Below are 27,308 nucleotides of genomic sequence, written 5' to 3'. Positions count from 1 at the left end.
TTTTCTTTTCGCTCTGAACCCATGGCAAGAATGACTTTCTTGGTACTTTGCATAAAAATTTAAATTTAAATAATATTTGAAACATGATGCTTGAAGCTCTGTAAAACATATAACCGGTGTTTCCGTTACAAGTATAATGCTGAAAAAATATACAAAAATAATTTTTAAAATATACAAAAGAGGTATCAATTTAATTTTACTTACAATATATTGTCTTGGTGTTATAACAAGGAAAAATTGATGTCGTCCCCACATCATTAGACTGTGTTGAAAAACTAAGGATGTTATGAGATGATTTAAAAAACTATTAGAGGGGGCGATACCAATGATTGTTGAACAAAAATCTGTAAAAAGAAATTAACAAATTAGTACAAATAGTCATGTATTTTAAATGATTAAGTAAAGAATATTGTTAAGTCATATTTATATTTATTTTTATATATATTTATATTTATATATATATATATATATATATATATATATGTTGAATGGTAGAATCTTGGATTTGTGTATATTTTGTAGAGTTTCGAACAAGAATCCAAAAGTAATAAAAAACAAGAAAAGTTTTTAATAAACAATTTCTTTATTTATTTATTTATTTACTGTCGACGTTTCGGAACTAGGTACGTTCCATCTTCAGGACATCTGTCAAGAAACATGATCTTGATGAGATTTCTGCAAACAATATGTTTTAAGAAAAGAAAATAGATTTTTCTTAAATAATAAATTATTTGAAAAAAATAATAATGTACAGAAATATGATAATATGATCAAAATGAATATGATAAAAATAAATGAGTGGATTATCAGAATAGGATATTAAAAATGATAGAATTTTTTTTGAAAGTTATGGAAAATTTTAAGAAAAGGTTAATGACAAAATTGATTTAATTAATTCAAACATACAGGTAATTAATTCAATTTTGTCATTAACCTTTTTTAAAATTTTCTATACCTTTTAAAAATGTTATCATTTTTAATAACCTGTTAGATAATCCACTCATTTATTTTTTATCATTTTCATTTTGATCATATCACATTTCTGTACATTATTAGTTTTTCAAATAATTTATTATTTAAGAAAAATCTATTTTCTTTTCTTAAACATATTGTTTGCTGAAATCTCATCAAGATCATGTTTCTTGACAGATGTCCTGAAGATGGAACGTACCTAGTTCCGAAACGTCGACAGTAAATAAATAAAAAAATTGTTTATTAAAAACTTTTCTTGTTTTTTTATTACTTTTGGATTCTTGTTCAAAACTCTACAATATATATATATATATATATATATATATATATATATATACATTTATATATATTGTTAAGTCATTGGTCCGATCATTAGAAAATAATTGTATAACTTTTGAAATTTTTGGAATTATTGATGATATAAGAATAAATCCAATATATTTTAAAATATTTATATTATGATAATGATTTTTTTTTCTTAACCTTTTCCCCAAGGAATTTGGGGTAAATCCCCTAATAGTGCTGCTACTTTTTTACTACTTGTATGTTTATCTTGATAAGACAATTTCCAAACATCATAAAAACTTGTATAATAGAGATTAATTCTATTTCTGTGAACTTCGTTTAAGGCCTAAAAGATAAAGACAAATTTGTATTACAATAATATAATTTAAATAAATCAAACATCTTTAACAATTACATTTAAAGCTTTAACAAATTGTGTATTAGGTTCATATAAAGTGATTTCTCGTGACCAGTTATTCAGAAGTAAATCAGTGAGCAATCCTAATCCCGGATTAACTTCAATTAAACTACTCTCTCCAGCAGATGAAGTTTGTAAGTACGGCAATATTGCAAACAGAATATCATAAGCCGTATCTTTATTAATTAAATAAAGACCTTCGGGAGCTACTCGTCTGTATTTGAATAGTTTTTCAGGAATCTGATCTTTGATTTCTTGAAAGTTAGCATCGTTTTCTAAATGTATTAATACATTTGTTTTAGATTTTTCTGGTGTCTTTTCCTTTTTTTTAACAGGTTTTGAAGGGATTTGTTCTTCGTCATTTGTTATACTTGGATTTATCTCGTTTGAAAAAAAACGTGAACAAATGTTAAATAAAGCTTGTGGTTTTTTATAAACATTATTGGCACGTATTAAATCTAATTTAAACTTAGAACCTGTTATTAGATATTTTATACTAGAAAAACACTTCATTCTTAAATATAGATTTTGAGGTTAGGTTAAAAATAAACAACTTAGAAATTAATTTGAAATGCAGAAAAGAATTATAGCAAATTTTGCTTCATAAAATACAAAATAATATAAGAAAATAATATGTTTATAACTTATTAAATCATTTCAAAGTTGCTGCGATTGAAATTACATTTTGATAGTTTGACAGTTCAAAACAACAAATAGAAAAATCTTAGACAATATAATAATGATGGATCGAATAAAAAGATTTTTTCGACCAGTATCCACCTCATGCTTATTTATCTATGACACCACTTTTAAAAAATATTCAGTGATAAAAAAATATGATAAATTTTAGGTTTGAATAAAATACATACTTTTCTTTTATCTTTATTTCAAAAAATATTCAGTGACAAAAAAATAATAATAAATTTTGGATTTAAATAAGATACATACTTTTCTTTTATCTATGAATACATAAATCAAATGGGAATAAAAGTTGTCAATCCAAATTGTTGTTTTATTTTTTTTTACATATGTAAAAGTTTTCAATAATTTAATATTATTGGAGTGTTGAAACATATTAATAGAGATAGAAATTCATCTGTTATTCAATAAATAAACAACGTTTAAATCTTAAACTTATTAAATTTTAAATTTATAAAACGAATATGTTCAATGTATTATAATTTTCTGAAAAATATTTATTTTGAACTGTTTATCCGTTAACTCAGAACCACCAACAAAATAAAAATTATTACCAACGTGCCAACATTTAAAAAATGGGTTGGGTCAAATTATGACAGATCTGACATTTCTCCAGACAGTTAACCTATAACCTTACAAAAAGTCTGAGTCTGGAGTTTTTACCAGTGCTAGTTATTAAGATAACATAATTAAAAATACTTATTAACAATAATGTCGGTTAATTTAAAAACCATATACGCTTTTGCGCGAGAGATGCATTCCAAAAATATAAATAAACCTATACAATATGGTACAGCTGGATTTCGGACCAAGTATGCAGAATATTAATATTAATACTTAAATACTAAAATATATATTTATTATATATTTTAATATCCTTCATGAAATAGTATAATTGTATATCTAACTTTTTTCTCTAATTAAATATTTCTGAATTAATCCTTTTACAGAGCTACAGACTTGGACTATGTCATGTTTCGTATGGGGGTTCTTGCAGCTCTTCGTTCCCGTGTTAAAAGCACAGCAGTAATTGGATTAATGATAACTGCATCACATAATCCTGAAGAAGATAATGGTATAAAACTCGTAGACCCCCATGGTGAGATGCTTGAACAAAGTTGGGAAGAGTTAGCAACCACTTTAGTTAACGTTAGGTGAATAGGACTTGCTAATATGAAAGTAATATTATTACTCGAAACTCAATTATTTATCTTTTTATTTTTAGTGATTCTGAGTTAGAGGCTACAGTTGAAAAAATTGTAAAAGACTTGAATATCGATCTTAATTTGAAGGCTAATGTGTTTATTGGTATGGATACAAGGTAAATCATTGGGTATTATTTTTAGTTGCACATTATTTATTAATATATAATTTTTATGAATAAATAGGTATAGTAGTCCCAGTCTTTGCAAAGCTGCTGTTGATGGAGTATTATCTATTCGTGGATCTCCCAGAGAATTTGGTATTGTTACGACTCCAATGCTTCACTATTTTGTTTTATGTGCAAACACTGATCAAGCATATGGAAAACCTACTGAAGAAGGTAATAATTTCATTTTCAATAATAAAGGTTAAAACAGACAGCTTATTGCTAAAATCTTGATAGAATATTAATGATTATAATCTCAGGATTATTTTCTTTAGTTTTCTATAAACAAAAATATAACATTTTCTACTTCTTTAAAATTTACCATAAAATATTTTCAGCTTTGACTTTAAAATAGAGTATTAATTTATTATGAGTTATTAAAATAACTGAAGAATGTCTAAAAGAAAGGTAACATGAAAAGGTTTTATTATTTATTCATTTTTTTATTTCAGGCTATTATACCAAATTGATAACTGCCTTCAAAACCCTTCGTGGCGATGTTACATTCAATGGAAAGTATACTCCAAAATTTTTCTTTGATGGTGCAAATGGAGTTGGTGGCAAAAAAATGGTTCAATTTCAAAAAAGACTGGGTGAAAGTATAGATGTTGATATATATAACAACGGCAAAGGAAAATTAAATCATAAGGTATAAAATTAGAATTTTAGCAAGAAATAGCTATAAGATTAATAATACTCAATTTTTCTTATAGTGTGGGGCTGATTTTGTGAAAGTACAACAATGCTCACCCCAAGGAATGCCAGTTGAAAAGAATGTTCGATGTGTGTCTGTTGATGGAGATGCCGATCGGATTGTATATCACTTTGTTGATGATAATAATGTTTTTCATTTGTTAGACGGTGATAGAATAGCGACACTTCTTGCTGGGTTCTTAATGGAAAAAGTTAAAGCTACAGGTTAATTATACTTTTTCATGAACAATCACTATGTGCAATTTATATCTAATAAAGTTTTAACTATTTATTTTAGGTATGGATATTGGATTTGGCTTGGTACAGACAGCTTATGCAAATGGAGCATCAACACGCTATATAACAGATGAGTTAAAGGTATCTGTGGCATGCGTTCCAACTGGTGTTAAACACTTGCATCATAGAGCTCAAGATTTTGATATCGGTGTCTATTTTGAGGCAAACGGACATGGCACTGTATTGTTTTCAAATGATGCAAAATTAAAATTGAAGTATGCTTCTATGGACACAAGGTAATATTTGAATTATAATTTTCATATTTATTTATAACTAATGGCAAATTCTATAATCAACTTAAAGCTAAGGCTCATATCATAAATTATCTAATAATAACTATTTAAAAGTTTTTTCTATTAATGTATTTTGATAGTACATTTAATATTATTCAAATGTTATAATATAATATTATTTAAATGTTATTCTTTCTTTTTTTTCAGTTTGGAGGAATCTCAAATAAAGGCAGCCAAGGAATTAATGTGTTTAATAGATCTTACGAACGAAACTGTTGGTGATGCTATATCAGATATGCTTTTGGTTGAAACTGTTTTACACAGCCGAGGATGGGATCTCAACGATTGGCTGAGTACTTACACCGATCTCCCAAATAGACAACTAAAAGTCACTGTACAGGTAATAATAAAAATACAAGTACTTGATAATTGGTTGTTATAATTAAAAAAGCTATTTGGCAGTGAAAATTTAATATGAAATCTTGTTAATGGATTTATCTTGAAAGCTGAATTAAAGAAAATATAATTTTATTCATTTTTTAATTATAAATGATGAAGCAAATCTAAAAAGAGTATTTGTTATTCGTTTCACATTGATCATGTAATTTTACCTAATTTTTTATTTAATTAAATTGAATTAAATTTATATTTCAGTACATTCTAGCATAATTTTCAATATAGCTTTTCTTACATTTAATAATGAAAATGATTCAATTATTCTATTACAGGATCGAACTGTTATTACAACTAAAGACGCCGAGCGAATTTGTGTCACTCCAGAGGGTCTCCAGGACGAAATTAAGAACCTTGTTAACAAATATCAAGACGGCAGAGCATTTGTGAGACCATCTGGTACAGAAGACATTGTCCGTGTGTATGCAGAGGCAGCTACTAGAGAGGTAAATAACAAAGTAATAATTGATTTAATTTACAATTTTTTCAGGTTTAAATTTCTACTTCCAAACCCAGATTTATGATCAAAGCAATAATTTCAATCATATTAACACATTAGTTAAATTTAATTAGGTTTATTCTTAATATTTATTTTTTAATATGTCATATCAGGAAGCAGATTCATTAGCTTCCGATGTGGCAAGAGCAGTTTACCGGTTAGCCGGAGGTGTTGGAGAGGAACCCAAACATAATTCTGCATACTAAATTTGGTAGTGAGTTTTAAAATTCTGTACTGCATTTATTATAGAAACTTAAAGTTAGTGCATATTTCATATCTCAGGCATCTAGAATTAGCCTTTTCCATAAAACGTAACTGACGATTTTTTTTAATATTCAATATTTTATCGGAAATAGGAATATTATAATGAACGGACGTTTTTTATGTATAATAATTTTGATACCTTAGTAATTTGTAAAATCCTTACAGTAGATTTTATAATATTTTTTACATATTTTTTCGATTAGAAGCTTTATAAGAAGTATTTTTTTATAGAATATCTTTTATACCGAAATCATGACGTCAATTGCATTTATAGTTTAATACGAATAGTATTGACTGATATTTTTAGCCATAAATATTTTTTCTGGAAAATGGGGTTTTTATACTTTTTTGCTTCATGTGATTTAATTAATAAGTAAATGAGCTTAGATAGATGTCGTACACATTTTTTTAATTGCACCTTTATAATAATTTTTACAGGAATCTTTAATTCCAATATGCTTCTAGAAATAGTTGGTTTATGGTATTACAATTTAATATTCATTATCTTGTCTTAAAATGATGCCTTTTTAATATTCAATAATAATTGTGAAGTGAATTATTTAACATATTAATTCGCTTAATTTATTTTTATATATCCAATGCTCTAGTATTAAAAATTATAAAAGTATTTTATATTTATAGCAAAAACAATATGTTCTGTTTATTTTTTCATCAAAAGTCTTTATTTAAAACTGATTGAAAATAAAAGTATTATGACAAAAAGCAATATATGGAAATATAGTTAAATATTTGTTAAGACTGTTTAAGTCTCTTGCTAAATTTTTTAGTCTCAATTTTTATGTTATAGATTCAATATAAACAAGTTTTATAAATGCTTTGCGATAAACTTTATTAGATTGATATATTAAGATTTTTAGAAAATTAAACGTAATATAATGCATTCTATTGCATTCAAAACTAACACTGCCTAAATAAAATTATAGTACACTTTATATTACTAATATTGTGATTTCAAGTAAACTTGAAATTTATATTTTCCATATCAATTTGATATACTTTTGATACGTGGCAAAGAAAATAGTTACAAGATTTTGACCATTTTTATTACTTTGTTATTATTGCATCACATTTGAAAAAGAAATTTGAAACCGGTTTGAGGGAAAAATAAGACCACAAACTTGATTTATTTTTATATTTAATAATTTTTTAAAATTTATCTATGAAGGTTTATATTCTACAACTTTGTTGTGGATGAATCTATTATTTATTAATAGTATTTAAGTAATGAAATTTATATTTAAGATATATTTTAGAATGATTTATTGGCCAAATTAGATTAGATTTATTGCTATTAATATTCTTTACTACGTCATGTTAATTTCGAATTTATTTGGAAGAAAATATTGAATACTTGTGTTTAATACTAAATTTATTTTAAGTATATTATTGTCCCTTTCGCACTCACATAGCTTTAAGGCGAATGAAAGAGACAGAAATACTTTTTTGCTGATTTTGGTTTGGTTGGATTAAAAATGTTATATAATTACCAAAAGAAATGTGACAATATTTTCTTGCCATAGTTATAAGTAATATTGATTTTGTTATATATCTAGAAACATTCTATTATAAAGTTAGAAAGTGTTTGTTTCAATTTGAACCTGGTAGGAGAGAATAACAAATAAATATCAAAGTAATATATTAATTAATTTACTATTATGTGTTCAAAATTTGTTATAGAAAGTGCTAGTCAAAATTACACTTTTTTATTGTTTAATATACATCAATTACATTGAATTTAATATAATTTTTTAAATACAAGAATAATAACAATTAGTGAGGTAAAAGAAAATAATATTTCTACAAATTAGATTATTATTTAAAGTGAATTAACAATTTTGAACACATACAAAAAATATATACATATTAGTAATTTAAATGTGCAATATTATGTTTCATACAAATATGAACTGATTTTTATGTTCAAAATATACATATTAATTCTATGGTTAAAAATGAGACAGCCATTTCACATTTAAATTACTTTAAAGTTAAACAAATTAAATAATGCATTTTCCAATATATTCAAAATAAATATAATATCACAAAAGATTTATTACATGCATATATAATAAAATTATGTACAAATTATGTATATCGAACAACAAAAAAAACCCTATGTTCAAATTGACATAATATACTTTCATTGGGATATTGTATTTTCTTCCGTAAGCGATAAAAGTGGACCTGAATATTGAGCAGTATCGCACCAAAACCATGCCGGTTGTCTTATTTGAGTCAATTGCACCAAATTGGGCTTAATTTCACTTTCTTCTTTATAATACGTACAGTCTCTTTGTCCAAATTCTTCAATAAAAGCATCGTAGGGAGGTGATAGGATATCTAAAAATGCTGCTGAACCATTTACCGGTTCGATTTCATGGTAATTACCATCGCCCGGGGTTAAGATACAGCACTCAGAATTTTCATCGCATAGTAGGACGTCTAGTTTTTTTGCAACTACTTTTTTTACGGAAAAATCTTCAGGTTGCTCTGTTTCGTTATCAGACTTATCATTTAATTTTAATGTTTCTTCGTGGTCTTCTGAATATGCTTGGATTTTAAATGTACCAGCAATAACTTTTAGTAGACCGTGCATTTGAGGGTGGTCGTGGAGAGGTAGTTTATGTCCTGGATGGACTATGAATATACTTATATTAATATTGAAGTCCTCATAAATTTGTATGTATGTGCAAGGAGTTTTGAAGTCACTTCTTTGCAAAAGTTTCTCATCCAAATTTACATGTTCTTTAGTTAATTGATCCATTAGTGATTTTAATTTTTCCAAGTTTTTATTGAAGATTTCTGAAGATATGGATTTTCTATATGGGAATGTTACGATAGCTTGTTTGAAAAGATTCATTACATGTTTTTGACACATTGTGATACTTGCAGGCGGTAAAGTAAAAAGTGTTAAATTACGGTAAATAATTTATAATTTAAAGTGAAATGTGAATATTTTCGGTTTATGGTTTAACTAAAATTAATAAAATACTGTTTTAGTTATGTGTGGTTTACCAAACACGTATATACAAGTCAAACATTTTGCAAGTGACAACTAACAGTAAGTTTTGAGGTTATGTTGATTATTTTTTTATTGAAATATTTTTAATTTAATTTATATTTAATTTATGTTTATGTTTGAAGTTTTAGTATAGTGAAAAATATAAAAAATGGAAAATTTATATGTGATACAACATTTATAGAATATATTTTAGAAGTTAACTGAGTGATATTATCGATAAAACGAAGTCGATAATACTTATCGATAGTTTTCGAATTTACGTTAACGGAAATAAATTTTTATCAGGCTACCGAAAACATAGTTAAATTTGTTTTTACGATATTTATATATCACTTATTAACTTCCTGTAGGGTAATTTATAGTAATCACTAAAAAAATGAAATTTTTTGCATATCTTTACGTATCAAAGGTTTCTGAATATTTTGGCATACCTTAGAACAAACGGATGTGTGTGTGCGTGCGGATACAAATTTTCGTCGACAATTTTGCGAACACGGATCAACCGATTTGAATAATTTCCCATAGGTAGAGAAATGTGCCGATTGGTTTTTTGCAAAAGTAGGTCAGGCGGTTCGAAATCGAGTTTTTGAGCGAAAGGAGCATCCGATTTAAATGATCTAAAATACATTCAATTTGTAATGATTGGGAAAAGAGGTGATTAGTTTTTGGCAACGGCAGGTCCAGCCATTTTGAAGATACAGAGCTAAATATGCAAAAAATAGCAGTTTTTGAGACAACTAAGCATCCGATTTGAATGATCCTAATAACATTTAATGCATAAAGGTGGGGAAAAGTGGTGATTAGATTTTGTCAAAGGCAGGTCTAGTTGTTTCGGAGATACCGAGCTAAATGTGCTAAAAATGGCAGTTTTTGGGAGAACTAAGCATCCGATTTAAATGATTAAAAACATTAGATTCCTATAGATAGGGAGATATGCTGAATAGTTTTTGGCAAAGCAGGCCCATTTTTTCGGAAAAATATAAATCGAGTATTTGAGAGAACGGAGCATCCGATTTCAATGATCCAAATACCTATCTCCAATAATGAATGCCTATCTCCAATAATGAAATTCCAATTACGGCAGAAAACATATTCTGGAAGCATATTTTAATCTATATTCTTAAGTGTAAAATGGATATCACTACTGCTTGATACCTAAACGAGTTAATTTCAAATTTTTATCAGTTTAATATCAGCAGAAATAATAAAGAGCTCGAAGATAAACTATAAAAAATATTATCAAAAACTGAATATATTGAATTATTCATAACAACTACTGTTATGTAAAATTGTATTTTTCTGACGTTTTCCAACTTATTCACTGTTGCGCACGCATATGTTGCGTGAGTCACAAAAATAGAACTTTTTGTATTGAAAATTTACTTATACGATATGTGTTTTGAGAACTCAAACGTTTTAAATGCAAATAAAATACCAACATTGGCAGCCCACGCAGCTATTTAGTCGTAAAATCTTTATTGCGAGGAAATTAGCGTAGCCACAATTTCTACAATGTGGTTTCAAATATTTTAAAACTTAATATAAGTTTTTACACAAAGCATTATCGATCAGTTAGTATATGTTTTCAGTCTATATGTAATAAATAAAAAAAAATTAAAAAATCTCTTCAAAATGTAGCTTACATGGAGATTATTCAAAAGTTTATGCTCTTTTTGGAAAAAAAGAAAGCAGAATAGTCGACTTTGGCTTTACCTCAAATAAGCTTCTGTATAGCTCTTTTATGATTGCAAAATTGGCTAATTTCTTGAAGCTTTGCTTATCTTTCAATTGTAAACAAAGTTTTAATTTCTAATGAAAGATGCTATGGACATGACTTTTTTTAGACACGTTATTTATATCCGACATCAAACATACCACCCGCCCTTTTTGTTTACATCTCGCAGACAGAATTTTTACTAAAGAAACTATTACTAGGATTGTATGTATGTTTCACTGTGCCGCTGAAAAATTACAGTCAAGTAGCTTGAATTCATTGTATTAAGTATTACTGGCAATTTTTGTTTAAATAATTATGAATATTATTGCTATTTTTTCAATACGCCTTTCAAGAAGCACAAATTGAAAAAAAGTCGAGTATGGCATCGTGCCTTAAGGCAAATTGCTAGAACTTCCCGTATAGTAATGAAATATTTGAGGTCTATTATATATGTTTTCAAATAGATTATTATAAATACAGTAACTTTCATTATTCTTATTTTATAGACAAAATATAAGAGTTTATAAATTGGACGACGACGTTTACATATGTTTACAAAAAAGTAAATGAATAAAACTTAATCAGTCGGATTTAAAATGATGGACTATTGTATAATATTTGTAAGAATTATATAAACTGAATTACTAAGTTAAATTTTTTTATTTTTATATTAAATATTATTTTGAAACCTTACATAAAAATCCATGATTGAGGAAGAAGTATCATAGGATTCTTTAGTTATATGGATTAAAATATGCTTCTAAAATATGTTTTTTTCCCGTAATTGATTCATTAATTTAAAGATATGTTTTGATTATAAGAAAAAGAAGAATTATTGAGAATTTCTTACAATTGACATGATTTTTAAGAGAATTGTTCAATAGACATCAGACAACTATAGAGTTACCTCATCAAAAAGCCATAAATGAGGAGGAAGTTTTATTGGATTCTTCGGTTATAAAGATTGAAATATGCTTCCAAAATATGTTTTTTTCCGTAATTTATACATTAGGACAACTATTGGGAATTTACTAACAAGATAGTCTTATAGAGATTGATCAACTATTGGATTACCTTCTTAAAATAGCCACAAATGAGGAAATGAGTATCATAAAAATCTTTAGTTCTGAATGCTGTTTAAAAGCAAATAAAAAAATCAAGAATTAAGGATAATAATAAGATATTGCACATCATCACAAATTTTCTAATCTTGAATTAGATAAAAAATGGATAAAAACCAGAAAACTTTTTAGAAACTAGCTATTGCATTTTATATTGTAAATGGTTTATGGTTAGCAGATTTTTGCATTTGTTTGTTGTATCTCTTGCAACTTTTAAGCTGTATGTCTAAAGTTAATACAATATATAACAAATTTGTGCAAAATTAAATGGTTCATAATGTTTTCTAACATTATATAGCCCTACAGTAACTCGATATATCTCACAAGCGCCATTGAAAGTACTTGAATTAAGTCGCTATAATTTTTATTAAAGTGCATTTATTCTGTGTATCTCTTGTAACTGTTAAGCTGTGTGTCTAAAGTTAATACAATATTTGACGAATTTGTGCAAAATTAAATTAATTTTAAAATAGTCTAACATCATATTACTCTAACGCAACTAGGTATACTTAAAATAGTAATTGTAACTATAGGTAATTACCTAATGAATTTTCAATAGTATTTTCCTGTAGGCCCGATCCAAAATGAAAATAATTTATCCAATTGTTATCAGCTGCATATAGCAGCTTATAGGTAAATGTGATATTAATTAAAGACGTTTTGATTACCTTTTCATTATTAGAGATAGAACACCTATTGAGATTTACCTAACAGATTTGTCTAATAGAGATCGGACAACTATTGCTGAGTTACCTTTTAAAAAAATCCATAAATGAGGAAAAAGTATTATATGATTCTTTACTTGATTTTTTACTTCTGATTGCTGTTTGAATTATTTTCATCCAGAATGAAAATAATTCCTCCGAATTATTTCCAGCTCCATATAGCCCATAGGTAAATGTGATTTTAATGAAAGACGTTTTGTTTACATGATCTCGGGCTGCGCCAGTAATATCTGGTACATGATGTTTACGATTTCCTGAGCGGTAAATGCACGTGTGTTATTCAAAGGCCTTTCATTCTTTGCAGTTGCACTTCTTACATCGACTTGATCAGTTCAGAATTATTCAGATAATGTTGAATTATTTTCATATAATGGAAAACAATTTTTGGAAAATTTGTTGTAAAGTGTCTTGTTGTACTAAAATTTGACTAGAATTTGGATTTACTTGAAATTTGACCGGAACCATGCAAAGGTAACAATAATAAATGTCTATATGTGGTTAAATCCTGGTTTGTCTTCTTTTAGACCCTAAATGACCCGATAATGATTTTTGAACATATTTTGTGTTAATAAAGATTTTTATTCTGAAGAATTTGATGTTGTATCGTATTTTCCAACAATTGACATGATTTTTGTTTATGCTCATATGTAATTGTCATCTTAACACGTTTGCGGCCATGAATGCTATACCATTCATTTTCATTATAATGATGAATGACAGGAATGCTATAGCATTCAAATTTTAAAGCCAATTATTTTGAATTTGATTTTATATAATCTTACGTTTTTGTACATATTATACCTGGACTATATTATTCTTTAGATATTTTTTTGTTATCATTGCGTAAAATAGTAGCGTATTTCTTGACGTGGATGCTATAGCATTCATCGTATATATCGATTGACTACCCTTAAAAACAATGTTTAATCAAATTTCAGATAGTCGTATTATCATTCCGTAAAATAGTAGCGTATTTCTTGACGTGGATGCTATAGCATTCATCGTATATATCGATCTGACTACCCTTAAAAACGATTTTTAATCAAATTTCGGATATCACAACTAATTTAAAAATAAAATGACTCAATTTTTATTCAAATATTGAGGTATTTTCATATTATCATTGCGTAAATAGTAGCGTACTTCTTGGCGTGGATGCTATAGCATTCACTACACTTAAAACGATCTTTAATCAAATTTCGAATATTCACTAAAATAAAATGTCTGTCAATTTTTGTACCTTGCTGTAACTTTTACTGGTCGCTGAAGTGTTGAATGCTTTTATTTATTTTGTTTAGAATATTTTAATTTTTTAAAATTGTGTTAACATTAATTTAAGTTTATATTTCTGACAAATAAATTTGTTTTTGCAAGAAAATCCGATTTTCTAATTTTAAATTTTCTCTACGTTTCATGTCATTCTGAATCAAATAAGACCAAATTAGGAAAAATTATGTGTATATGTGTATATGTGTATGTGTGTATATGAGCTGATTTTTGACTTTTGTCAACATTTTTTCAAAAACGGCTTGACCGATTTCAAAAATTTACGAGCAAAAATTTTATTTTCAGAATGATTTTATGGTTTCTCGACGTTCCATGTCATTCTGAATCGAATGAGAATAATCTAGGAAAAATTATATGTGTATGTGTATGTGTGTATGTGAGCTGATTTTTGAGCTTTTGTCAATGGTTACTCAAAAACGGCTGGACCGATTTTAAAAATGTAGAAGCTATAAAGCAAAAATTTTATTTTCAGAATGAACAGATGAACATTTTATCTAAATAGCTGAATCTCAATTCTTATTGATTAAGTTGATTATAAGTATTGGGAAGTCAATGTAACTTGCCTGAAGGCAAAGTGCCTCTTACATCTACTTTAATTTTTTTTTTTTATATTTTTTATGATCTTTGTAAAGAGCAATGCTCTCTATGGAACCAATAACTGTAGCCTTCATTTATGCGTTCATAAAAGTTATAAATAACAAAATGTTTTATTTTGTACTTTCTACGTCTAACAATACATTACATATAATTTGTATTAAGACATCTGCGTATTACCTTAAGAAACTTTTCATCAAGGCAAAGAAAAATGTTTGATCTACGACGAAATGTTATTTGGTGGTCCCATCTACATTTCCAAATCATCTACATTTTATTTAAAAAAATCGCAGAATATGTCATGATTTTTTTAAATATTTGGATTAGTAATTTAAAGTGATTTTATATGTGTTTTTATATCTTCTTATCTTTAAAATTTATTTTTAATTACAGACAACACATAAATAAACTACAACCTTCGAAGATACCATCATTCAAGACCAATAATGGCCCATCAACCAGTAGGCAGACAAAAAGAATTCCAACGCCTATGCCGCCGCCGCCTCCTGAAAAGTTAGTATTTTTATTTATAATTTCTTTAAAGTAAATTTAAATACTTGTATATTGAGGGTTCGTAGCGTTGTAGTAAGCGCCTGGCTTCGAAATCCGATGGTACCCCAAATTTTGGTACTGAAATTTGAATATTTGAGCAATAGGTCATATCGAGTAAAAATATTTATATATCGATGTAGATTTACTTAATGCCTATGTAGGACAGTTGTAAATATATTGTTGAATAAAAAAAATATCGAGTAAAAATGTAGTTGAAAATATGATTTATGACATGTAAATTTGATAGTGATCATGTGTTTTTGAGTAATTGCTGCAGCAAATTCGGAAAATGCTGTTTCGAGAAAAACGCGTTTAAAGATTAAATGATCGTTATACTATATACTATATATATACTCTTTAAATGACTGTGACTCAAAAACTAGTTAAGATATCGATTTAAGTTATTGTTATTTTTAAAGGTATAACCTATCGAAATATGGAAAAATTGAAAATTCGATTTTTAGAAAATTTCACACTAGGTGTGCCCCTTCAATGAAAATAGCACTTTTTGTAATTATTGCATTAAATTAAAATATATTTGTTCTGATAAGATTCTAACGAAAAATAGGACAACTATATAGGCTTTGCTCCTAAAGTTCATGTAGTTAAGAAGTATCTTCAACTTATTTTTGAGAAAATTAAAAGTTTAAATGAAAATTTATTAAAAGCATAGAAGTATCTTTACCTTATTTCTTAGAAAAATAAAAGTTTAAATAAAAATATTATTATTATTAAAAGCATAGTCATCGTCATTAGTCCTTAATTCTAAAATAATCTTCTATGAAATTCTTGTTATTTAAATCTGGTTCAAATAAAATCTATTCAGTTTTTAACTCGGTGAAAATTAAAAATAAAAATATAGACAATTCATAATTTCAATCAAAATCCACTTTATTACCTTGCCATAATTCATTTTATCCTTGCTAATTTTTTATCTTTAGATATTGTACTTATGATATTAGTAATAATAATGAAATATTTAAAGCAGGTTTTTAGTACAATTTTATTTTTGATTTCAGAGCTGGCGGCAAAAAACAAACTCAACCACAAACTTATGAAGAACAAGCTCAAGCAGTAAGTAAAATTTATAAAAAAATATCAAAAGAAAATTTACATTAATTGGTATTAAATTGTCTTATTTTTCAGTTACAGAAATCAATTCAAAATTACTATTTTGACCGTGGAGATAAATCAGACGTGAAATCATTTAAAAAATACAACTATGAAGATTCAGTAAAAATTACTCAATCATCGATTAATGATGGACGAAAATATGGATTAAAAACCCGTTTGGAATCCTCCAAAATACCAGTTGAACCTGATAGAAATTTAAATTCATGTAAAAAACAGTTGAAAGAACCTGATGATTATAATGATATAAATAGAACAAATAGAAGGATCCCAAGCCATAAAAATTACAGGCAGTCTAAAATCCCAAATTTTTTGGATTCATATAATAATGATACAGATGATTGTGAGATTGAGCAGCGACAAAATACAAAAGTGCATCAAAATCGTAGCAAAATTCAAGAGCCAAGAAAAATTCCTAAAATAAGCAAGATTTCCAAATTTGTGGAAAGTACTAATGTTGGGGGTAAATGCAATAGAAATAGTTTCATTAACCAGAGCTCAGAAGATGATGAATATCAGGGTCTCAAAAATATCCTGCAAAGTAAATTGGCCAAGCCAAAAAAATATGAACTTAAAGATAGAGAACTTATCAATAATGAGACTTCAAAAACGAACAAAATCAAATATTTGTCAGATAATCATAATACTGGAGTTGTGCATAAATCACAAAGTGTTTCAAAAACATCACAAAATTGTATTCCACAAAGTATTGATAAACTTGTTAATGAACCATCGTGCAGAAAAATAATAAATAAACGTAATGAACCTCAACATCCTTCCAGATTTTATAATGCTGGTAAATCAAATCAAACTAATAATTTTGACTTGCCAGATACTTTCATTGAATCTGGTAAATACAATCACGAAAATTTACCTCAAAATCATAAAGTTTACCCCAGAAACAATTCTTCAATTAGTAAAATTGGTTCTAATTTACCACATCCTCCAAATTCCTTGCAAATTGAAAGTTTTGTCAATAAATCGTTGAATTCACCTGAGAACGTGTCAAAAACTATTCAGAAAAGACATTCTTTCACAAAGTCTGGAAACATTGATTTTAACTTTTCGCAAAATTACCATGACAAGATCACTACTACTAATTCAGCCCTAAATTTTCCAAAGCCATTTCAAAATCGAAATTCATTCACAAATTCCAGTTACAGAATAGCTCAAAATTTTCCAATTTTAGACACTCCACCTAAAAAGACCGTTCCTATTATATCAAACAATTTATTCCCAAGTTCTTTTAAACTAAGTCAAATCCAATTGCCATCCAGTTTTTCCCCAAAACCTTTCGTTTACGAAGATGATGCATCTAAAAAAAGTTTAGTGTTCAGAAATGAAGTGATTGATGAGTGTTACAACTTGAACAAGTATTTATATGATAGTGTTTCGAAGTATTGTCCAAGTGCTGAAAATACTTTGCAGAGGGACAATGATTTTCCGAAGCAGGATTTTGATGCTGATGCGACGGCGCAGGTTTTGGCGGCTGCTAAATTCTTTGCAAGGTAGGAATTTTTATTTATAGGCAAAAATGTTATGTCTTGTTGTATAAGTGACAACTGTTATAAAAATATTCGTTGTTTTATAAATCTTTTTACACCTGTGCCAAAGGGGAGCTTTTTTAAAATTGATAGATACTCTATTCTGTATCATATGTTTGTACTTTTAAACAAACAACCCTTCGTCGACAGAAACTTAATGAAGAGTCTAACGAACCCGTCGAACCTAATTTGTCAAGTGTTGGTAAGATCTAATAATAAACTTAGAACTTTCCACATTTTGTTCAAACACATTTGATTTTGTTCTACTCCTTCCTGTCAGGTTCATTCTATACATCAATTCAGGTTTGTTATCCTGCTCAAGTACGAAGAAATTAAAAAAAAGGATACGAAAATAAAAATAATTTATGAAAAAACCCATAAATATGTAAAGCGTCGAATAATGTGATATATAAAATAACTAATGGCATCGTACTTTAAGGCAAATTGCTGGAACTTCCATAAAGCAATTTAAAATTTTTAAAAACTAAGAAAACAATTTGTTTTTATCAAATTAGATATTTTCTAAAAAAAATTGAAAACATTGCATTTCTGAAAATATTGATATTTTTTAAAAATTATACGTAGAAATTAAAAAAAATAGGATTTGAAAATAAAAATAATATATGAAAAAAGTCAATAAATATGTAAAGCGTAAAACTATAGTGGTGCCTTAAGACAATTACTGAAATTTCTCATACAGCGATTTAAAATTTTTAAAAACTAAAAAAAAAATTGAAATTTAAAAACTAAGATTTTTTTCTGAGAATTTTGGCTTTATTTTAACATTTTGAAAACTTGAACAAACCTTGAAAATTGAAAAAAGTGCTTTTTTGAAAATATTGATATTTTTTGAAAATTTGGACATTTTTTGATACCCATTCATATCGCTTGATTCAAATTACAAAATAGCTGATTTTTGACCGCCAAGTGGCATTTTTAAAACACTTTTTGCTGGATCTTCGAAACCGCTGGACCCGCCTTCTCAAAAATTTTCTCAGTTCTTCATTTCGTCAATACACATAAAACGTTATTTGAATCATTCAAATCGTTTAATCCGTGAATGAAAAATTGTATCCAAACATACACACATATATACTACATACACACGCACACATACTTTTTCTAGGGTTTGCCAAAATGTTCAGAAGGTCCTGAAACGCAAAGATATATACAAGTTTTTATTTGATTTTGTTTTGTAATTATTATAACTTACTCTACGGGAAATTAAAAATAATTGTTATTGTTAGAGATTGTTATTGATGGGGAGACGTGCTGCTTATTTTGGGCAGAGGCTTCTAATTCTCAAAATATCGTTTTGAGACCTCTACCAATATATTGATAGTTCCACAGATAGATAGTAAAAAAAATAATTAAAATCTGTTTTATTTGTCTTAAGTTCAAACAGTTTTTACGGTTAATTATTACCTTCCTTACATGGGGTAAGTTATAGTAATAGCAAAAATATCAAAAATATTTTTCTTACGTATCAGAGGTTTCTGAAAGTTTTGGCATACCTTATTGTCAGAAAAAATTAATGTATGTGCCTGTGTGTGCGAGCTGATACAAATTTTCGTCAACGATTTCGGGAACACGGGTCAACCGATTTAAATATTTAAAAAATATTCGATTTGTATTGATGAGATTAAAAAATATTCGATTTGTTATTAGTTTTTGGCAAAGGCAGGTCTAGCCGTTCCGAAGATACGGAGTAAAAAGTGCCAAAAGTGGTAACTTAGTTTTTAAGAGAGCGGAGCGTCCGAATTCAATAATTTTAATAATAAAAAACATTTTATTTGTATTGACAAGATGAAGAACTGATTAAATTTTTGGGAAGGCAGGTCTAGCGGTTTTGGAAATCCAGTAAAAAAAGTAAAAATATGCCATTTGGCGGTCAAAAATGATTATTGCTGTTAAATGATTACTGCTAAAGCAGTGCGATTGCTTTGTAAAAAAAAGTTCAATATTTCCAAAATATTTCAAAATAAAAATATTTTTTTCAAAAAGTTTTTTTTAAAGTCATTTTTTTCAAAAATTTAAAATTACTCAAACATTAATTTTTTTTTTTATCTTTTTAAAAAAATATTAGTTTTTGGTACGCAAAGTTCCTGCAATTTGCCTTAACCTTAAGGCACGATGCCATACACCACTAGCTATTTATTTTCTTACGTTTAAAAATAATCTTTAATTTTAATTATTAAACCACCGATGCCCATACTATTCGAGGACATCATCCTGGCAGTGTTTCGCTATCCATCAACCCTCTCAAAACATCTAATCTTCGAAAGAGGAAACAAACAACTGTAAATTGTGACAAATTGCTTGCACCGTGCTGTAACTGTATAAATGTAGGTTGCCTCAAAGCGACAGCCGCTGAGAGGATCAGCACCTCGGGCGATGCTCCGACGTAATGACTTTATTTAATTTTCACTTCTTTTTGATAAGTAACGCAGTGTATTTGGGGTAAAACCAAACCGGCAGATGTTAATGATTATGATGCCACAAATGACGATTGGTGTAAACTAGATTTATTTGTATACCGGGTGCATAGTAATAGATTCGCAGGTAAATAGGTCCACTAGCAATATCTTAAAAACAAGTAAATCAAAGAATTTTTTAACAACATTATTTGAAAGTAATATTTGTAAACAGATTATTGGCAGAAAAGTAAGCATTTGTTATACCTTCATGTTTAGCCATTTCGCATGCCTAAACGACAAATGTATTAATAATAAATAATAAATAGTAGTGTGCCCGAAGACAGGTCCATGGTGCACCATAAAATCAATCTCTAATTTCTTGAATATTTAGGTCTTTGTGGAGGCAGTAGTTGGATATATACCACGGTACCTCAGTAAGGATTCTTAAAATTTTATTTTAGCATGTTTGTATAATTTTGATGTTCGAATTGCATGCGCAACCCCACAGTTCTATACCGTAGGTCCAAATTGGAATAATTATGGTTTTGTAAATGAGCACTTCGTTCTCGAGAGATAGGTTTAATTTTCTTCTTACAAGCCAATACAGCTCCTTGACTTTCATTTGAATTTGTTTTTCTTTAGAAATATGAGATAAAGGTCTGAGGTGCTGATCCTAATTCGGCTTGATTGAGTTTTGTTTATTTGTATATTTTATGTAAACATATATAAACGTGGCTGTCCAATTTTTAAGCTCCTGTATTTTGTCTATAAAATACGAAAAATGAACGTTACAGTATTTATATGATTTATTTGAAAACATTTAATATTCCTCGGATATTTCATTACGATACGGATAGTTCCTGCAATTTGCTTTAAGGCACAATGCCATGCACCACCAGTTTTGTCCCAATCCATACAGTAAAGACTACATATTTTGCAACATATTTTCATCTAAATCTTCTCATCAAATGGATATCACTACTGCTTGATGCAATTTTTTTTCTATTCATTCATCTTAAAAGAGCATATTCGTATTTGGTCAACATACAGAAACTTATATTATGTCAATATGCATTTCACAGAGACCGGTTGGGAATATTCTGCAAATTATGCATATATATCAATATCCGGTTTATCTGCATAAAATATTTGCTCATGATTCAATCCGACGGCAAATAAGCTGCACCGAACTGCACAAACAATTAATCAAACAATGTGAATATTTAATGCACTTTTGATGTTTGTAACGTTTGTTTTAACTTTTTACAATGGAGACTTCTGACATATTGAAACGAGTTTTTGCTTCGATGATCACATGTTATGATAAACCAAATCAACTGTATATCGATATCAGGATAAAATAAAATAAATTGAATGATCAACTTATGGTACAAAAGGTTTGCATCAATAATGCATCTAGCATTTCTCTAACAGGTGAAAATATCTGAAACGTTCCAAATTTCTTTTAGTTTCTTTGCTGGAAGTTTACAAGTTGCATTAATAGTACATCTAAAATTTATCTAATTAGTATTTCTATAAGGGTCTTGACCTTTTCCGCTACAAATTGTTAAGTACTCTATCTCAGCAATAAATTTGACAAAATTCAACTGCCTCCGACAGTTGTTTACATCTCCTGCGGTCTTCTCGTCTTTGATCCATCTCCAAGAAGATCACAAGATTGCCTAGTGTACAAATAATCAGATTTATAATCGTGTTTTGCTTTTATACCGTGTGATATATTACACATTTGTCGAGAACAAGTTGGATCTGTTTACAATTTCGAAAATAGTTCCAGTAGCAATAGGATGATGGGCTGGAAACAATGGAATATGATTTTGTTTATTGAAATATTCAAGTTTGATGGGAATTTTCCGGAGTGTTGGATGTGAGAGTTCTATTGTGGATTGGATCACTTGGAATTTTATTTTGTATGCTGTATTCTGGAAGTTATTGATTTGACTTCAAATTTTCAATTGCAGGATTTTGTTTATACATGTTGCGTGATGTGGAATACTTTTGCACATAGGAAATGTCAGTATGTTTCACCTACAATCGAATAAATGCTTTAGCATTTTTATCTTTAATATTATATTTGCGTTTCTGAACACGTTTCGATCTTTATTTTTCATATGTTTTATTGACTTCTATTTAATAATATACAGTCATCCTTTAAAATTTTGATCTTAAACGCCTAGAACGGTTTTAAAGCTTTAGAAGCGCTTTAGCGTATATCGATTTGAAAACGATTTTTTTTGAATATTCTATTATATATTTGCAATAACTGTTAATACTTTTAACGCATATTTAAAACTTTTAATGTATTTGTACAAGACATATGACTTCTATGACTTCTATTCAATGTATATTTTGTATAAATTGCATTTTTATTTAAATTACAATATCTGTTACAATTGCAAATAACACCCAACAAGTTGAAGAAATGATTAAAAATTAAATCAAAATTATTTTATTAAAATGTTTTAAGATCTTTGCCAATCGTTTCACGATTATTTCAATTATGTCCATAATGTGTTCAGGCATTTTTAAACAATCTGTAATAAAACCGAAGAATTTTAATAAAAAATTAAATGTGGATTCTCTTTCTTTTGCTTAAAAATTGCCAATGAAATACGTTTATTTATGCCAAATTTAATTCGGTTGTCTTTGATCTAAAAATCGAAAATGAAATTTTTTTGTATCTTCTTTTTGAACTGTCTGAATATTTTTCTCATTTAGGATAGGACAAATGTACTATTTTGATTTTATTTATAATATCTTTAGAACTTTGTCGTATCTGTCTTATCATAAATCAATTCATCACGATGTTTCTAGGAACATTGACAATATAAATATGAATTGAGATTTTAATTATTGATATTTTAATAATTTAATATTTTAACAGATCAAATTTAAAATCGGTTCAGTTATTTAGGAATCCATTACCGACAACTTCATGACAATAACTTGACTAACTTTCCGAATTTTTTTATATATAATTTTACTTTTCAAAGGTTTATAAACATTTTGGCAAACTTTAAAAATAATTTATGTATGTGTGCGGATACAAATTTTTGTGGACGATTCCGAAAACACGATTCGAATATTATACAAAACATTCGATTAGCATTGATGGGAAGACGTGCTGATTAGTTTTTGGCATAGGCAGGTCCGGTCGTTTCGAAGATACGGGGCAAAAAGTGGAAAAAATGGCATTTAAGTTTTTGAGAGAATTGAGCGTCCAATTTAAATAATTAACTTCCCGCCGGGTAAGTTATAGTAATCGCAAAATAATCGAAAATGAAAATTTTTGCATATCTTCACGTTTCAAGGTTTTCTGAATATTTTGGCATATATTAGAAAAAAATGATGTATGTGTGTTTGTGTGTGCGGATACAAATTTTTGTCGACGATTTCGAGAATACCATTCAATTAAATATTTTGCAAAAAATTTGACTAACATTCATGGGGAGACGTGCTGATTAGTTTTTAGCATAGGCAGTTCCAGCCGTTTCGAAGATACGGGGCAAAAAGTGGAAAAAATGGCATTTAAGTTTTTGAGAGAACTGAGCGTCTAATTTGAATAATTCAAAAAACATTTTACTTGTATTGACAAGATGAAGAATTGATCAAATTTTCATGAAGGTAGGTCTAGCGGTTTCGGAAATATGGAGGAAAAAGTAAAAAAATGAGCCATTTGGCGGTCAAAAATGATCATTGGACATATGCACATCAAATTATCAAATATTCTATAGAGATTTTAACAATAAGTATACATTTTGTTAACATTCCTATGGGTTCCGTACCAATGCTTATGCGTTAGACGGCGGCGCGACACTTGCGCGCTTTGACATTTCGTCTCTATGCAGTTCAAGCAGTACGATTGCTTTGAAAAAAAGTTCAGAATTTCCAAAATATGCCAAAATGAAGAAAACATTTTTCTTTTCAAAAAAATTTCAAAAAAAAAGTAATTTTTTGTCAAATTTATAGTTTCTCAAAAATCTAATTGTTTCGAAGTAAATTTTTTTAAAAAATGTTAATTGTTTTTAAAAAAATAATAATTTTTGGTACGGAAAGTTCCAGCAATTGGCCTTAAGGCACTATGCCTTAATTTCCTTAAGACAGAATTCCACTTACAGCTAGTTATTATTACAACAACAGGCGGATTGTCTAACAGTCAAAGTCTGCAGACATTGTCTACCGTCTACCGTCTACCGTTTAAGGACGAAAATCCTCTGATATCAAAATGCGCGCGCATTGTTTTCGTCTCTCCCACCAACGATCCACAAATCGTGGGACAGCAGCCTGTTCGTAGTATTTCCTAGTATTATTTATCAGTACCGTTTTTGTCACCGAAGTAAGGTGATGTCGCTCGATTTCAGAAAATACTTACGTAAATAGTAAAAGGACTTATTGTTAGGTAAAGGTATGTGAAGTTGTGAGTTTTGATATATGAACTAAAAGTTGTGGTGAACTGGTTGAGGTTGAAGATAGTGTGTTAATAATTAATGGATAGTTTCTGCAAAAATAGTGAATTTTATATATGGTAAATTATTATTTTTTATATTAAGTTTTATTAAATTTATTTTATATTGGAGGTACGATTAATTTTCATATATCCAGGATTCATCACGTAAGCAAGTAGTAAATTTCAATTAATGATTAGAACTGTACTATGATTTCGGAGGACAAATTTTGTACTTACAATATTGATTTTTGAATAATACTATTTTTGTTTTTTTTTTATTTATTTATTTATTTATTTATTTATTTATTTATCATACGCCAATCGACTATTTTAGTTTTAGTAACTACAAGTTAATTATATAGTAATGTAACTTAATAATGTTAAACTATGTTATTTTTACAAACACATACAAACACACATACGGGCACCTATACATACACTCGTACACACTTTTGTATTTCTTTTTTAATTTTTTTTATTTAATTATATATTTTTTAATTTATTTAATTATAATTATTTATATATATTTTTTTATTTAATTATAACGTAGTCATTAAACTATATGTACGTGATATATTTAGTTATTAATTTCCCCATTTTTTTAAGAAGATAATTCGATTTGATAATTTTATTACCTCGACGTTTCAAGTCATTCTCAATCGTTTGAGACCAAATTTGGAATAAAGTGTGTGTGAGCCAAAATTTGACTTTTCATCCACGTTTTCTCAAAAACGGCTTAACCGATTTGAAAAGTTTGAAAGCTATTCGATCTAACTCGATAATAACTAACGTTTCAGTTTTACCCAGAAATCAGCCGAGCCGCTTCTTTAAAATTTGCAAAAAGTGCAAAATTTTGCGTCTTTTTTGGACAAAAATCCTAACTCCATTTGAAAGTATTTGAAAGATCCTGAATAAAATCCTGATAATTAAGTAAATTTTTTACAAAGATCAGTCGAGTCGTTTCTGTGTAATTGATTGTTAATTTTTTTTTGACTATTCTGATGAAACTTTGTATGGCGATAGAATTCATTATCTTAATTACCATACTGAAATATTATAGGACTGCGAAAAATAGTTTAATTATAAAAATTAATCGAAATTTGAAGTAAACGACCGCGCTTTTAGAAAATACTTAATATAACGTGTTTGCTTTTCAATAATGTGTAATAATTTTTTTTTACTATATTTAATAATATGATATTATTATTAGTTTCTAACATCATGATGCCCTACAGAAACTCTTTACTACTTTTAAATTACTAATAATTTAATATATCGATATTTTATTAAGTTAATTAATTACACATGTCGAAATGTTCATACAACTTGCCATAAGGCTAAATGCCACTTACAACTAAATCATTTATTTTTTCAAAAACAAGCCGTAATCAATATTAATTAATTAATTATTATAATAATAATTAATTAAATAATTATTATAATAATAATTAACTAATTAATGTTATTAAAAATCATTTATATTTATGAATAGGAGTTGCAATTAAAATACAAATACTTAATCGCACGATTATCACAATTATTTAATAATTGCATCGAATAAATTGATTTGGTTGCATTTATATAAACTAAATTGGAATTTGTTTTATTTCATTAATCGATTTTTAGATTACTAATAATCACAATCTTTGCAATAAATTAATTAAATATGTACATAGCTCTCCAATAGCATATAATTTTAATGATAATGTATAACTATTTAACATATTTATATACATTCATAAATGTAAACAATATAAAAATTAATAATTAAATACATTAAAACTAGTATGGATTTTGCAGATTTGATTCCACTTAACCAGTTTTGTGATATTCTAGAATATATTTCTTTGCAATCTTCCATATTTTTTTTAATTATAATTTTCATATCGAATTTCAATAAAGTACATAAACAAATCTCGAATTGGACTGCTATACGTGCTTTTATGAAAAAATCATTTAAAAACCCATAAATTAGAGACAAATCAAGAAATTTTGCACCTGTTATTCAAGATCATCGAAAATGAATTTTAGGGCCTAATTTTTAAGTATTATGTAACATTTTTAAAGTAGGCGAAAATATCAAAATTAACTAAATCACATGCGGCTATTTAATTTGATATTCATTTTAACCCATAGTATATATAGTTAACGAAATCTGTGCCCAAATTTATATTTTAATTTTTTTTTAAATATAGTATAATTTACATTTGACTTTTCTTTTTGCAATAATTTGAATCGCAAAATAATTAGCTATTTTAACTAACTTGTATGCAAATCATTGTATTTTGTTATAATTTTAGAATTTATGCAAACCATAATTTTTCAAAATATAATACACTTTAAAATTATTGCTGATCAAAAACGTTATATATCTGCAACCTATATCAATTTTTTCGAAATTTGATGTAATATGTGCAACTGCTACTTTTACAATTTAATAAAATTTAGGTTTGGTTTTATCAAATTTATTCATTTTTACTGGTATTATCTCGTAAAATATATATCATAATGATTTATCATTATTTGTACT

The 27,308-nt window shown here is 27.5% G+C and overlaps 3 protein-coding genes across 4 annotated transcripts in view; 1 reads left to right on the top strand and 2 right to left on the bottom strand.

Moving 5' to 3' along the window:
• LOC113386724 (dimethyladenosine transferase 2, mitochondrial-like) overlaps nucleotides 1-2,188 on the bottom strand; it is a 3,228-nt gene extending 1,040 nt beyond the window's left edge. The window contains exons 1-4 of the mRNA XM_026624484.1: nucleotides 1,673-2,188; nucleotides 1,456-1,603; nucleotides 205-344; nucleotides 13-139 (exon numbers count right to left, since the gene is read on the bottom strand). Coding sequence (XP_026480269.1) covers nucleotides 13-139; nucleotides 205-344; nucleotides 1,456-1,603; nucleotides 1,673-2,188 — 931 coding nt within the window. The remainder of the gene's footprint in view (nucleotides 1-12; nucleotides 140-204; nucleotides 345-1,455; nucleotides 1,604-1,672) is intronic.
• An 817-nt stretch (nucleotides 2,189-3,005) lies between these two features.
• On the top strand, nucleotides 3,006-6,200 carry LOC113384840 (phosphoacetylglucosamine mutase-like). 2 transcript variants are annotated; one of them, XM_026622608.1, is made up of 10 exons: nucleotides 3,006-3,186; nucleotides 3,325-3,528; nucleotides 3,600-3,695; nucleotides 3,763-3,917; nucleotides 4,196-4,392; nucleotides 4,457-4,661; nucleotides 4,735-4,948; nucleotides 5,174-5,366; nucleotides 5,695-5,865; nucleotides 6,032-6,200. In XM_026622608.1, the coding sequence occupies exons 1-10, from the start codon at nucleotides 3,086-3,088 to the stop codon at nucleotides 6,122-6,124; spliced, it is 1,629 nt and encodes a 542-aa protein (XP_026478393.1). In that variant the 5' UTR covers nucleotides 3,006-3,085; the 3' UTR covers nucleotides 6,125-6,200. The 2 variants fall into 2 exon arrangements, with proteins under 2 accessions (XP_026478393.1, XP_026478394.1); XM_026622609.1 differs by having other exon boundaries at nucleotides 3,083-3,186; nucleotides 4,735-4,969; nucleotides 6,032-6,199.
• Nucleotides 6,201-8,343: 2,143 nt separating this feature from the next.
• LOC113386723 (2-aminoethanethiol dioxygenase-like) lies at nucleotides 8,344-9,081 on the bottom strand. Its single transcript, XM_026624483.1, has 2 exons — nucleotides 8,913-9,081; nucleotides 8,344-8,840 (listed from the first exon to the last, which is right to left on the bottom strand). The coding sequence occupies exons 1-2, from the start codon at nucleotides 9,079-9,081 to the stop codon at nucleotides 8,344-8,346; spliced, it is 666 nt and encodes a 221-aa protein (XP_026480268.1).
• Between the last annotated feature and the right edge of the window lie 18,227 nt (nucleotides 9,082-27,308).

This window comes from Ctenocephalides felis, unplaced genomic scaffold (genome assembly GCF_003426905.1).
Source record: "Ctenocephalides felis isolate EL2017-DRISC unplaced genomic scaffold, ASM342690v1 CF-g0.4_SCAFFOLD_03571, whole genome shotgun sequence".
In the NCBI taxonomy this organism is placed as follows: Eukaryota; Metazoa; Arthropoda; class Insecta; order Siphonaptera; family Pulicidae; genus Ctenocephalides; species Ctenocephalides felis.
This window is presented reverse-complemented; position numbering and strand designations above follow the sequence as displayed.